Source organism: Pongo pygmaeus, chromosome 21, assembly GCF_028885625.2.
Source record: "Pongo pygmaeus isolate AG05252 chromosome 21, NHGRI_mPonPyg2-v2.0_pri, whole genome shotgun sequence".
In the NCBI taxonomy this organism is placed as follows: Eukaryota; Metazoa; Chordata; class Mammalia; order Primates; family Hominidae; genus Pongo; species Pongo pygmaeus.
Window position 1 is genome coordinate 20,519,360 of NC_072394.2, and position 14,928 is coordinate 20,534,287.

At 49.0% G+C, this 14,928-nt stretch overlaps 1 protein-coding gene across 3 annotated transcripts; it reads right to left on the reverse strand.

Annotated features, from left to right (window-relative positions):
• Positions 1-804: 804 nt before the first annotated feature.
• Positions 805-11,030, reverse strand: VSX1 (visual system homeobox 1). 3 transcript variants are annotated; one of them, XM_054468007.1, is made up of 5 exons: positions 10,562-10,985; positions 8,312-8,390; positions 7,701-7,824; positions 6,555-6,735; positions 805-902 (listed from the first exon to the last, which is right to left on the reverse strand). In XM_054468007.1, exons 1-5 carry the CDS (start codon positions 10,983-10,985, stop codon positions 805-807), a joined length of 906 nt encoding a protein of 301 aa, XP_054323982.1. The 3 variants fall into 3 exon arrangements, with proteins under 3 accessions (XP_054323982.1, XP_054323983.1, XP_054323981.1); XM_054468006.1 differs by lacking the exon at positions 805-902 and adding an exon at positions 4,331-5,415 and having other exon boundaries at positions 10,562-11,030; XM_054468008.1 differs by lacking the exon at positions 6,555-6,735 and having other exon boundaries at positions 819-902.
• Between the last annotated feature and the right edge of the window lie 3,898 nt (positions 11,031-14,928).

Consider the following 14,928-nt stretch of genomic DNA (forward strand, 5'->3'; position numbering starts at 1 on the left):
ACAGAAACTCCTCCACTTAAAATTTCAGGCTGCAAACTCACATGGGTGCCAAGCTGAGCACCCAGGCAGGCACAGGTCAGCCATGCGCCAGGGGATGCCCACGTGTCATTCATGATGGAAAGAGAGGAGAAGGGCAGCCAGCCTTGGGGGAACTCTTAAGTTGGAGTAGCTGGGGCAGTGGCTCACGCTGTAATCCTAGCAACACAGGAGACTGAGGTGGGAGGATCACTTCAGCCCAGGAGTTAGAGGTTGCGGTGAGCTATGATCGTGCCACTGCACTCCAGCCTGGAGAAAGAGTGAGACCCTACCCTAACACTCAGTGTCATTTTTTTTTTCTTCAAGGCATTTTGGGTTGAGGAAGTCCAGAAAAGTCAGAACAATGCCCTGGTGTGGACAGTTCCCTTTCAACAGATAATCTTGCATAGAAGCAGTTCTGAGTGATAGACAAAGCCTCTTAATAAGGAGGGGCGTTTCTGTAAGAGCAGCTTTCTGCACCTGTCACTTGGACCTAGCTGTCATGACTGCAGGTTTATTCTCATCAGCTGGTAACAGATACGGGAAAGAACACACTGAACTTGAGTGTTCAGTGTGAACTGGAGTGAACTTGAGTGTTGAAAGCATTGAGACCAATGCTTTCAACTCCCAGGTTGTTGAATTCCTTGCACATCGGGGTGCCCTGCAGGGGGCAAGTCTGGTAGCAGTGATCATCGAGGATGACACAGGAAAATCGGCATGCTTCCTGAGGCAGAACAATGCTGCCTGAGCACTTCTCCAGAGGGGCAGACTTTAGCAGCATTACAGGGTTCAGCTGAAGGTCATCAGGCACCACAGCGGGGTTTGGGGAGCCTGTGTGTCTCCTGCAAAGTCCAGTGAACAGGAGCCTCCAGGAGCAGAAGTTTGCACTGGAAAACAGGGAGAGTATTTCACAACTCTTGTATATACGTCGATAGAAAGAGAGAGGGGAAAGTGGGACTGAGAGAAAGCGAGAGACTGTGGCTTGGTGAACTTAGCTGAAACAGATGCACACAATTGTGAGCTTAAAATGATTGTTTTAAGCCACAGTATGGTGATAATTGAAGGATCTTCTAAACCAAAACATCTGAAAGCTTTATAGTTTTGCCTTTCACACATCCCACACATACACCATGTCTTTAATCCACCTGGAAGTGTTTTCCTGTAAGGTGTGAAGTACAGGTCCAATTGTATGTTTTCCCATATGGACAGTTGTCCCAGTAACTTACCAAAAAGCCAGCCCTCCCCCAGTGTCAGCCACACCCACTTTGTGTCCACACGTGTGTGTGCTGCCTGCTCCTTTTCCTGCTGCGTGGGTCCATTTGTCCCCCTGAGCCAATACTATCCTGCTGTGATGATCACAGTCTTATCAAAGCACTGACCTGGGACAGACTCAGCCATCACCTTGTTCTTTAAGGGTGTTTTCCCGATCCTTGGCTCTGAGTTTCTCATCCATTTGACAATCGGCTTAGCAGGTTCACTTCATTTCTCTGCAGCCCAATGTCTCACCCTCTGAGAATGCAAAGAGATAATGAATTTGAACATGATTCATTGACCATAGAAAACAATTGTGTTTTCATATATTGTTTTTATACGATTAAACCTAAGGAAAAAGCATTATTTGTTATATCTTGTTCTTCTATCATTTCTGAAAATATCACCTTAATTCATGAATGTCCTCAAGTCCTGAGGTTACACTGGTTCCTATTAAGAATGTTTCCAAATTCGCCTTACTAAAATTGTAATTTTTTGAAATCTCCTTTTGGATTTTAACAGCCATATTTCAGCTGTCAAACAATTTTGAACACTGGAAACAATTCAGTCCTGCTGTCAGTCTGTAGCCAGATTCCAATCTGACTTGCTGGGGGATTTGAGTGAGGGTTGAGAGGACCACGTGTAAAATCCTGCTGGCCTCTCCATCCTCAGATTGGCACTGTGAGAACCACGCAGGAGTCACTGGCAAGATGTGAACTCTTTATCCTGAAAAATTTTCATATGATATTTTTAAAAGCGTTTTTGTCTCATGTGAATTTAACCCTATATTGAGAAAGCGGTGTTAATATTTTAATAATATTAATATTAAAAATTATTTTATTTTTACATACTAATTTTACAAAACTTAGAACATATTTAAAAATTCAAAGTATCCATTTGTCCATGATCTGAAAAATGTTATGAATATTTTAAAGAATTTTCGTCTATTTTTTCATCTTTATGTACATGTTTCTTGTTTTCTCTCTTAATATCACACACACACTACTTTACCTCCTGCATAGGGATGACCTATTGGTTGGCTGGTTACCAGTCATTCCCCTTTCTTTCTTCTTTGTTGAAAGGGGCCAAATTACATTAGGTAATGGGCAAAAAGAGCGGGGGGCTGGCCACAACCCAGCCCCAGAGGTGAATTTTGATTGGACTAAACCAAACAAGGAATTCTGCCCACCTGGCTGGTGGTGATTGGCTTAGGCCTGAGTGTGACATGCAGTGCTGACCAATGAGGAGTGAGAGAGGGTCTGCTTGCAGATGGGGGTTTACTCCTTGATGAAATGTGGCCATAGGTAGTCTCCACTGTGATGTCTGGACTTCAGGAGCCTCCAGTGACCTTGCAGGGACAAGCTTGAGTCCTGGATTCCTGATGATGTTCCTGAGCGGCTCAAAGTCCTCGTCTCCAGACTCTAGTCACACAGGACAGCGGTGGTCCTCTGTGGGGCGTGGCCAGTTGAGTTCCTGGTCCTTGCACAGCCAGGGAGAGAGCAGCCCGATGACACACCGAGCCCTGCTCTTAGGGCGACATTTTGCTGTGTTCGTAGAATTCTTCTTGAGTTGTTGCTACAGACCATTCCAACAAGCTATTATTCCATGATTTATTTTGTTGGTCCCATATTGTCAAATAATGATAATGATAACAAACTTTCTCGTTTGATTTTTTATATTAATAGAAATGCCAATAATTACAGTAATAATAGTTAATATTTAATTTGCTCCTTCCTCAGTTACACCAGAAACTGAGCTAAGTACATTGCTCATGTCATCTCATTTAATCTTCAGAAAAATGAGTGTTCTGCTGTCATCTGCATTTTACAGTTGAAAAACCAAGAGATCAGAAAGGTAGTGTAACTCATCCAAGGTCACATGGCTAGAGGTGGCAAAGCCGCCTCAAAGACTCTGCTCTTATATATGTACATATAAGCACGTGTATGTATGTATACATTATAAAATATTAACCTGCCATATTGAAGAGAGTTCCTTATGTTAAGAAAGCATCCTTCCATTTTTACTGTAGTGCTTCTAGCCCCTTTCTCTCATGCCACTTCCTATTTTCTCCTTTTCCTTTGTAATATTATGTAGAGATTTGTCCACTACTTGTATATTTTGTATGCAGAACCAGTTGTTAAGGTTATTCATTTCATTTTCATTCTGTTTTACATATTTGTTTGTTTCTATCTTTTTTCTTTTTTAGGGATTTTTTTTTTACTCAGCAAAATTTTGTCAGCATCATTCCACATTAATAAATACGCCTTACTGTTACAATTTTAGTGGCTGCCCATATTGTCTAAGTGTGATGTATATAAGTTGCACAGCTTACTGGTTCCCTCTCCCAAACTCAATCCAGGATAAGCTAAGGAAGAGGGATGGAAGCAACAACTGAGGAGTAAACATGAGGAAATGTGTTGAGAACCCTCTGGGAGGCAGAACCTGTGTGGCTACAGAGCCTGGAGCCAGGGCTGCTGTCTCTAAACAGGAAAGACAGAAGAACTTCTAGAGTTCATGCCAACCGCTCATTATAGGTGCAGTCTCAGGCCTCAGTTATGATCTCTATTAGCCAGAATTAATACAAGAACATAGGGCTTATCATTTTCTGTTGCTACAGAAAGGAATTGGTGATGTTTAATTTTCCCAAGAGTATGGAACTAGCATAGGATGAGAAAAATAGGCCAAAGGGAGAGAGCTTCTGTTTTCTCACCTGCAGAGATGGGAGCACCAAGCCTAGCCTGACAGATCACTGGGTCACTTCCCAGAGAAAGCCCTCACAATGAGCAGTTCCACACTTTCCTTGTACTGCCCTTCCTTCTTCACGAAGCACCACATTTTCCCATCAACTAGAAGGTATCTCTTTGGCCTCTGAACTCCAAAGAGTGAATCAGACACAGCTGCTGCCCCAGAGGATTTGACAAAGCAACACATGGTAAGAGCTGCAGCCTGAAGAATAAAATGTGTCACATGTCCCCAGATTGAGAAGGGGTGAAGGGAGAGCCTGGCTGGAATCAGAGATAGTGGAGATGTACATGTGTGTAATAGAGGGAGTGCCTTGAAAAGCAAACACACCACAAAATGTTTATTTTTAAAGAATAAATAAATGGCAAAGGAAACGCAAAAGGAAAGATTTACAAAATCCAAGTCACTAAAGTGCTTTCAATCACAAATTTTGAAAGACCAAAAGCCTGGTCTGACCTAAAAACACTGTTTCCAGCTATCCAACAATTGTTTAAATATGATCCCATGCTATTTTTAAAGGAAATGCAGAAACGACCAGAGTATGGCTTTCTTTGATTTCCAATATGCATAGCCTATCAAGTGACACTCAGGAAAACACAAAATTACTCCCTAACAAGAAAATTGAAATATCCAAGGCCAAGTTCAAGGTAAAGACAATATAATTCATTCATGTGTCTGTATGGAGTCTTCAATATAATGATATCAGATTCTTCTGGAGATTAAACAATTTTATATTTCCTAATTGAGAATGAGGACATCAGACCTAACCTATTCATCTATACAGTACATTGAACCGCACATATCAAATGATGCCCAGTAGTGAAATCATTTTTGAACTTTGGATCCTCCCTGCTCAAGCTACAAAAGAGAATCAAAAGATTTGCACCAAGTTAACTGGTTAAAGTGCCATTAAGGAACCGTTTCCATTCTAGAATGAAATAGAATTTTCCCTAGGTCACTCATCTGTCCTCCTAAAGCAAGTGGCATTGCATTTTATCTTGACATTGTCAGAAGAAAATCAAACTGAGAGTGTAAGTCTTGGACCATTTTTGTCTTTTGGAAAATGCCAGTGAGGAATATGCACATTTTCAGCCTCTGACAGTAGGACCTGTGGGTCTCATATGGCTCCCACCTTCCCTGGCTGGGGCGCCTCCAGTGCGGTGGAGTTGGAGCCTCCTTGAGCACCAGCCCCAGGGTGCACTTTCTTGGTCTCCTGCCGGGCAGAACTGGAGAGGTCGATAGCCACATCTTCCAAGCCATTCTCAGAGTTCACTTTATCCAAGCCTCTCTGTGGTCCTGACTCACTCTGGCTAGAACCTTCTTTGAAGTGGTCGGAGCCCCAGAGTCCTGCCAACTTATCTTCACCTCCTGGCTTCCTTATCATCCCCATGGATTTTTTATGCATCCCTTGCAAAAAAAAAAAAGGAAAAATAAAAATAAAAAAATTTAAATTCAGCAATGAAGTAAATTTCCTTCTTATTGTTCTCTAAATCCCACTAGAATTGTCCTTGTCAGTGCCTATCTCTGGAGCCTACAGGAGAGGCAGGTAGGTAACTCCCACCTTAGGGGTTTAAAGCAGGTGTCTGACCCCGGGTCACATCCAGCAAAGGTGTTTTGGGTGACACAGTGATTGGCATTGGGCCCACTTTCCCCAAGGCTGCGGTCTCGTGGATGCCAGTAAGCGCCATCCCCCACCTGCTTGTGCAATTTCAGATGAGCCGGCTTGGATCACTGCCCACAATGCTCCCTCTAGTGTTTCAGTCCTTGAGAGCAAAGTCAAGACATAACCTATGATTGGAACCTCCAGTGCCCAGGATAGGGCTGCTTGGTAGCTGTTCAAAAACTGTTGGCTGAGCAAAAAACTTCCTCCATCTAAACCTAAAATGCCACCATGAGCCTCCTAACTAATCCCCCCGTGCCCGGAGGTACTCATCTGTGACTCATTCCCACAATCTGTGATCCCTGCCTGTTGGTTTCTGGCGACAGCAAACAGGGCAACAAGGGTGGAGCATCCTGAGAGTGCTGGGCCTCAGCAGTGGAAACTGTTTGAGCACCAAAAATCTAAGGGACAGAAAAGCCACTCGGCAGGTTGTTCATGGCAGAACCAAGCCCGGGGCCAGCCCTCCTGACTCAGATGGAGGGGCTCACTGTCTCCAGGGGTCGCTGCTCAGCACTGCCCTGTTTCCTATTAGCAAGTGCCCTAAATTGTATGGTTTCTAAAAATTCTAACAGCATTCAACACTTGGGAAACATATTTCATATAATGCAATGATGTCATTTCACCCTTAAATCCCAAATACATATTTAACATGCATAGCCCGGTGAGACTTCCACACAGCCTAGACAGTCTCTGTGAAAAATGAGGCAACCATCCAGATGCTGCAAGCTTTGTTATTAATTAAAAATAATAAGAACGGTTCTGGACCTGAATCTCAGTAAACTGATGTTGCTTTGCTTTGGAAATGGCTGTCTCGGTGGGGACACCCTGGGATTCCCCAACCTCCTACAACACCTCGAGCCGTGCGATCCCGGGGGCCCTTCCTTACCCAGGAGCCAGGGCGCGCAGGAGCCCAGCAGGCCGCCCTCCGCGGAGTTGAGCACGGAGTCGGGCAGCGGGATGCAGTGGCGCACCATAGCCCCGTACAGCCCGTACTCGGCCATCACGCTGCTGCCGCCCCAGCGCTTCTCCCGCTTGCGCCATTTGGCCCTGCGGTTTTGAAACCAGACCTGGTTGGAGGCAGGAGAAGCAGAGGGCACACAGAAGAGACAGTGAAGAGGGGCGCCTGGAGGAGCGGAGGCGGAGTCCCTGGGCCCGGAGCTTCTCTCCCGAGCATGATCCCATGCTATTTCTGAAGGAAATAGCTCTCGAGGGCCAACCAGCCGCCCTCAAGGAGCGCGCCCAGGAGCCCCCAGGGGCGCCCACGTGCGGTCCGGACTCACGGGCATTCAACGCGGTAGGAACAGTCGTGACCACGTCCACTGAAGTTTCCATAGAGTCAGGAATGAAAAAACTAAAGAATCAAACTCCCTTTTCCCACATTGTGTGAAGAGGTCAACTACAGTGTTTCCTGCTTTTTCTCATTGATTGGAAAGAGTTCACTGGGGCAATGGCTCCTTCCGAGCTTAGGCTATTGGGTTGCTGGTGGTATTTCTCATTAAAAACATTATGTTAATAAAAGACTATTATGAAATACGGTTTAGCTGTTAAAAAAAAGAGTTAGTGACATATCTTCTGACAAAACCAAGAGCAAAATTCTATATATGCATGTGAATGTGTGTATATATGCACGTAGATATGTATATGCACATACATACTCAGGGGCAGATAATATACTCCACAAAGTGGAGAAAGGTCTCCTCAGGCATTTGTGTTGATTTCTTTCAGGGTTTGAGATGGAGAGGTAGTCTCTTTTTTTTTTTTTTTTCATTGATATATCTTTATAGTTTCTAGTTGCAGCACACATTATCATGTGATTTTAAAGAATGATTTGATACTAAATAATAATAAAACGAAAAAAGGCATGAGGGTCATAGGGACATGCTCTTGTGGTGCCTTCAGCTAAGGGACCCTCAGTTTCTATGCAAAGGGAGCATGTTAGCTATAGAGAAGGGACTGCTGATTGGCTCACTGAATGTGGGAATGACACATTCTCTGTGGTGTCTTTGGAAAGGAGAAAAGGGACCCCAGATACCTGTATCCGGTCTTCAGGGAGCTCAGTTTTCACAGCCAGCATTTCTCGGGCATACACATCAGGGTAGTGGGCCTCGCTGAACGCCTTCTCCAGCTCTTCCAGCTGATGAGCAGTGAAAACTGTCCTGCAAGGACCCCAAAACACACACGTGGGCACGTGTCCCCTGGGGACAGCAGCCTCCCTGGCCTTAAGGACCACCGTGTCTGCTTCCCCTGCTGTCCAGACCCTAGAAGCCACTTCATGATAATGGAACACCCCACCTCTGAAAGATTAGCCGATGTAAAGTCCAGAAGTTTGATTCAAACAAAAACAGTTCTTTAGCTCTTTCTTAATGAATTCCATCAGCTCATTCTAACAAAATCCATTTGACAGACCCACAAAATTCTCCTTAAAATGCTCCCAAAAAATGCTAGCAAGATTGTAGCATTTTCCTAGCCTCCTAGGAACTGCAGAATTATCTTCCCAAATGGCTTCTGTGCCCTTCCCATTGCCAACCAGGAAACCACTGGGCCTGCCATCATGCCGGGCCATAAATTCTTAGATGCAGGTGCCATAAACCTTGGGCTGTGTCCTGAGGAAAGGCAGGCAGAGGGGACTGCCTGGCCCTGTACCTGTGCCGCCGCTTCTTCCTCTTGCCCAAGGTGGGGGATGCCTTTAGGTCATTCCTGTCTTCAGACTGGCTGTCCTCGTCTGCTGGCACAGAAAGAAGAAGAGGACTTTAAGGGTGATCATATTATCCCCTCTATTTCCTGGATTTTAATGTGAGGATTGAAGTTATGAACCTCTTGGGTATTTGAGTAGTTTACAATATGAGCTAGCATTTTTAGTGCCTACTAGATCTCAGGCTCTGTGCTTAACACTGTCCATACATTATCTCAAGTATTCTTTATATAATAATAAAACACCAAAATGGCTGCTATTATTATCATCCTATTTTTACAGATGAGGAAACTGAGGTACTGAATGGTTAAGTAATTTGCCCAAGATCACACAGGTAGTAAATGGTGAAGTTGAGAATTCAAATCCCAGATTATCTGAAGCCAAAACTACTCAGCCACTGATTGCACTTTCTATCCCCACACTGCTTCCAAACACATCCACCCCTATGCCCCCAGCCTCATCATCTTAACCTCTACACCAACATTTCCCAAAGGAAGTCTGGGGCTTGTGACATCAGAACCCTTGTCAGAACTGCACTCCTTCCCTGATGCACCAGATCAGAATCTCTGGAGGTGGGGTCTAGGAGGCTCATTCTTGACAAGTGTGCTCAGATGATTTGTAGTTGCCCTTGAAAATTTGAGAACCACTCCACTGTGCTTTACCTTTTTATACCCATTACATTAAGAAGTCTAGATGGAAAAGAAGGTTAGAAGACCAAACTATTGTGAGATTCATCGCTAGAAGGCATAATTGCCTCAAAATATCTTTAAAATGAATAAAGGCAAAAATAACTAAATAATACTAGTTTTACTCGTCCATCAATTAGTTCACCAGAAACCTGGCTTGGATTAAAACATTCTGTATTGGGCTGTCCAACCTGATGAGACATGAGACACATAAGGTTATTGAGCACATGAAATGTGGTCAGTAAGATCAAGATATGCTGTAAACATAAATCACTTGGTGGATTTAGAAGACTTAGTGCTCCTAAAAAGTAAAATATTTTTGTATTGATTATGTGTAAAATGATAATATTTGCGATCATTGTTGGGTTAAAATATAGTATTTAGAGTCATTTCACTTTTAATGTGACTGTGAGAAATTTCCATCAAACATGTAATCACATTTCATTTTTCTTGGACAGCTCTGCTCCAGACTTTCAGAAATGCTGGCAGAGTCGGATTTAGCTGCCTTTGGTTTTGTAAGAAAGAACCCATCCCATGAAAACAGTTTTTGCATTTTTAGTGACACTAATAGGGAGTTTCATTTTATCTTACGTAGAGGCTCATGAAATAAAGTCCTTTTAGAGTGGAGCAAAAACCTGCCTGCCTATTGATCTGACATGCTTCCTTTTAGTATCAGGAGACCCAGTATACTCTTTTTGCCTTGGCTGCCTGGATGCTCAGCTCTAGATTCTACCACGTAACTTCACCAGTCCACCCTTTCTTGTGTAATTCTTTCTTTTCTTTCCCACACCCAAAACCACTCGTTTCCTTAGCCCTTGTCCTTTACAGAATTTCATTGCTTCCTTCTCTTTCCCCGAGACCCGCCTGGATTTCTTTGGGGAAATGGGTAGGCCAGGAACACATCTCTAGGCGTAACTACAATGAATCCCCAAGGTTGCTTCTTTCTCCTGCACAGGGGACTGGGAGGACGCTGCGCCGGCAGAGGAGCGCGGTACCCGGGACTCTCTTTTCAGCACCCCGAGGGGCGGACAGTTCCAGGGCTCGAGGCCCCGTGCTCTTCAAGGACCCGTCAATCATTCGATCATTTCCGCCCGCGTTTCCACCTGGTACCTTGTTCGGTGCTGCTGGTGAACATCACAGGCCCGGGCCTTCCCGACCCACGCAGCTGCCAGAGGCTGAGACTGGCGCCTGGCGCTGGGGGGAAAAAAGGCCCTCTGGAGATGGTTGTTGAAGACCCCAGGGTCTCATCAAAGGGTTCCACCCGGAACCAGGTGGTGGCAGTCCCACAACGCTGAGGGAACAGGACCCCGGATGAGAGGCAGGGATTTGGGATGCAGCAAGGGGCAGGCGGCGCAGCTCCGCGAATGCCCTTCCCGCGACAGAGCCTCGCTCTGGGCTCCCCGCTTAGATCTGGGCCGCTGGGGCCAGGGGCTCGGTGGGGCGATGGTCTGTGACCCCTGCGCGGCTCAGAGCCTAGGGGACCGGGGCAGGAGCGGAAAGCGCGGGCCTGATTACCGGACGTGGAGACGCTCTCGCTGCGCTTCTGGCGGCCGAGCGCAGGCGGCGGACGGCTGGGAGCCAGCGGGGCAACGGGCTCGGGGCCCCTGGGCGGCAGGAACGGCACGTCCGTCAGGAGCAGGCAGGGCGCTCGAGCTGCCGCCGGCGGCTGCGTGCGGAAGCCACAGAGGAGGCCGAGTCCCAGTGGGAGGGCCCCACGCGCCAGGCTGGAGCCGTCAAGCCCCGGGCCCGGGCACGGCGCGACCGCTGGACCCTCGCAGCCGGATCCCTGTCCCGGGCCGGCGGGCGCCGGCAGCTCGGCCTCCAAGCCCAGCAGGTCCGTGATGGCGAAGCCCCGGGGGCGCGAGCCCCTAGGGGAACCGCCAGGCACCAGCGCCCTGCTGCTAGTGCGCCCGTCGGAAAGCGAGTCCCGGCCGGTCATGGTTCCTTAGCAAGCAAGGAGCGAGCCTCTCTGGATCCCCTTTGCGGAGGGCCCAGCTTAGAGGAAGCTTTATAGGATTGGGCTGCCGGTCGGACGCGGGAGGCCTGAAGGCCTCCAATCAGCTGGGCGAGGGCGCGTCGCCGTTCCGGACCCGGCGAGATGGGGACGCCACCAGTTCCCCTCCCCTCGGTTACCGCCCACCCAGCTGCAGTCCCCTCAGCCACCTCCTCCTCTCTTCTCTCCAGCCCACCCCACTCCACCCCCATTCTAGGAGGGAGGGGAGGAAAGAAGGTAAGGGACAATGACTCCGCTGTCTGCCTGTCCCTCGAAAAGTCGCAAGTTCTACATCCTGACGTGGTCTTCTCCTTCCTTCCAGACTTTCTAGGTGGAGGCCCCACTCCCAGCTGCCCTGAAGCTTCTTTGATGCGACCCAACTGCCTATTAAGACCTAGGACCCCATTCCCAACCACAACCAGATGGCTACCACCTATATGTCCCCAGCCAGCCCTCCACCTCCGCCGCCGGTGCCACGAAGGCCTTCCTGTAAGAAGGCCTTCTCTGAAAATCCCCAAGGGGAAAGGAATGAAAACCGTGTATTTAATCCATGGTCATTCTACCTCCATCCAAATCCACCCCCAGGTCCATCCCCAACACTCCACGGGCTGAACTGTAGGGGGTGGCAGACTCACACGAGCTGGGGAAAGGGAGAGAAGGGAGACTGTCTGCCAGAAAGGGAGACAGGAGTGGACTGCCCGGGGCTGAGACGGGCAGGGTACCAGGTTTAACCAACAAAACACTGTAGGCTCAATGAAATGTGATTTCAGATAAAAAAGGAGGGCTTTTTTTTTTTTTTTTTTTTTTTGGTAGGAGTATGTATCAGTATTTTATCCAGCAACCCTAAATTGGGGAGGAGTGGAGGGAGGTAAATTGGAATAAAATAGAGTCTGTCTACTGGAAAGCACACCTTTTCATCGGGGCTTACAATTTATTGTCCGATTTCACGATTATTCAAAGAAGGCCTGATTCTTTGAATAATCAGTGAAACTTTGATAGTCGCTAAAGTTGGCCCCAAAGCAAGTGGGTAAGTCACTCCTGGTTCGTGCTTTGAACCCTACCAGCCGTCATCGCTCGGAGCCCTGAGTCCCCCCTTCCAAATCCCAGAACCCTGGAAGCAGATCTCCTCAGTCCCACTCCCTGAGGGTCCTACAGTCCGAGGTCCCGCAGCGAGGGAGGAGCAAATGCCTGAGCTCCGCGGGAACCCGGCGCGGCTGCCTGCGCGCACGCAGGAACCGGAGCCCGAGCCCGGGCCCTGCAAAGTGGGTATCCCACTCGCTGCGCGTTCGAGTGGGGCCTCCGCTAAACATGCAGATTAAACAAGGGGCTTCCGATAAGGATAATTACAGCAGGCTGCACATTGACTTTCCATTACTGAAGGAAAACCCAAATCTCCCCTTGCAAGCTGTTCCCGGGATTACCAAAACAATCACTTTCCTTTGAGATAATTGTCTTTTGAACCGCTCCAGCTCGAGGGAGAACGCTTTAGACGCCGGCGTCGTTTTCCGCTCCGCGAGGAATTTTCTCCCAGATTTATCTCCGGGTTTAGGGAAGGCGTTGGGCACTCAGGACTGCGTAGTCGTTTGTAAATCCGAATTTGGGGTCGCAGTTAAGGAAGATACCTACGCTTCCACACAGTTTGTAGCCCGAGACCGGTCAAGCAGGCAGGGTAGTCGATTCTAAGGTGGCCCGACCGGGGTCGCCCGCGAGTGGAAAGCCTAAGGGGCGCGGGCGGACGCGGGCGCTGCGCCTGCAGCCCCCGGTGCCGACCAAGTGGCCTCACCTGGGACAGGTCTTGGGGTCTCCCTCCCCTAGGTCTCCCTGGAAGGTAGGCGATCACGGGAGTGACAGACCCCGAGTAGATAGCCAGTGATCCAAAGACACCACAAGGCCAGGCGGTAGGAGCCCAGCCTCAGACACTCTCTATGGTGACCGCGGCGCCTGGGGAAGGATCGTCTTAAACTCATTTTGCAGGTGAGAGCAACTGGGACTTATTAACCCAGTCACATCGGACACAGAGACGTGGCGAGGGCGACGCAGAGCAAGAGACTCAATCAAGGAGCCCGTGTTGGAGCTCTAAGGGGACTCAGAGATGGAGAATGAACGAACTTCTAAGGGGTCTTGCAATTCCTGGACTGGGGCGTTCCTAATGCATCCCGGGACCCCAATGCCAGTGAGGGACCTGCAGGACCCCAGCGGTGGGCGAGTTGTGTTCTGGGTCACCTTGTGTTTCGCAGCGTGGCGGTGGCAGGAGCGCAGCGCGGGAGGACACTTTCATAGCCTCCTACAGTGAGAAACGCCCCCCACCCGACGCTGCGCTAATCTGTGTCTCCGCTTTTGCCGTGGCTCTGGGATCCACTTGCGCGCCCTGCGTGGTGGGGATCCACTCAGAGCCCAGCGTCAAGTTATGCGGGAGCTTCGCTCAGCGTCAGCCAAGACCAGAGAAGCGCTTCTTGCCGTTTAGGAGACGTCTGCAAGAGATAAAGAGCTAGCCCACGATCCACCACAATCCTCGTGTCCCCGGGGTGCCCTCGCAGTTGCCAAACCTACGTGCCGCGTTTAGGGGACGCCTCCAAGTCCTGGCGGCCAAAAGAATGGGCTCCTTCCAGCTTCCCCCTCCCGGTTACCACCTGCAAATCTATTGCCAGAGGCGCAGCCGCCGCGAGCGTTCCCGCCGCGGGAGGCCCCCAGGAGTCGTTTTGGGTCCCTAAATCCGTTGAGGGTTCCGAATCCTGGTCTTCATCAGCCAGGATTACCCGGGATTTAACTAATCAGTAAAGGCTTCTCCGCTCATTATTTTCTAGGGAAGATTTCCAGCCCCTCTGTCGCCGACCGCGAATGTGCCTTGGCAGCGCCTGGCTGAGGTTGGACCTGCTGTGAGTGGCTCAGCAGACACCCCTCTTGGGCTTCTCAGAGCCGCGGCTGGCCAGGCTGGCGGGATAAAGTGCTCGGACACAATGGGGTGGGATGCCCGGAGAAGGTGAAACGGATCGCCCTGTGAGTCTGCAAAAATGACCCCCACGGCTCCGTTCTTCTGATTTTCCTCCCATTTCTGGCTGCTCTGTCTCGGATGCTTTTGTGTCTTCAGTTAAAAGTCCGGGCGCGGTGACTCACGTCTGTAATCCCAGCACTTTTGGAGGGCGAGGTGGGCGGATCGCAAGGTCAGGAGTTCAAGACCAGCCTGACCAAATGGAGAAACCCTGTCTCTACTAAAAGTACAAAATTAGCCGGGCATGGTGGTGCATGCCTGTAACCCCAGCTACTCGGGAGGCTGAGACAGGAGAATCGTTTGAACCCAGAAGGCGGAGGTTGCAGTGAGCTGAGATCTAGCCATTGCACTCCAGCCTGGGTAACAAGAGCGAAACTCCGTCTCCAAAAAAAGGGATGATAGGAGGCCTCTCCTCTTGTTTCACAGGACAGCTCTGCAGAGGCGTTTCTGCTACAAGCCCCTCTCCCTTCATGGATCAGACCAAGTCAGCTCCTTGCTCAGCTTGTTCCCACCCCGTCTTGACCCCTCATTCCTGAGACCTTGTCTCAGTATCTCTCAGGTGCCCAGACCCTGTCCCTGGCTTTGCTTCTAGCAACCTGAGCTCAGACACTTCCTGTCTCCATCTCGCTTTTACCTGGTGTTCCTGGAATGCTCAGCTCAAAGTCTACAGAGCCCTTCTTTCTCCTCAGGTGGAACCCCATGGGGCAATCACCATCTCCTCGCCCAGACCTCCGGAATCTTCTCCAATCTGGACCCCACTCTCGAAGTCCAGGCTGTTGTCTCAATGTACTCCTGCATGTCTGAACCAGTCTCCCGGGGCACTGAAATGCAGCACACCCAGAGCTGAACACAGCAGCCTCCCCTGCAGCCTGCACCTCCCCAGGTCTCCCCTTCCTCCAC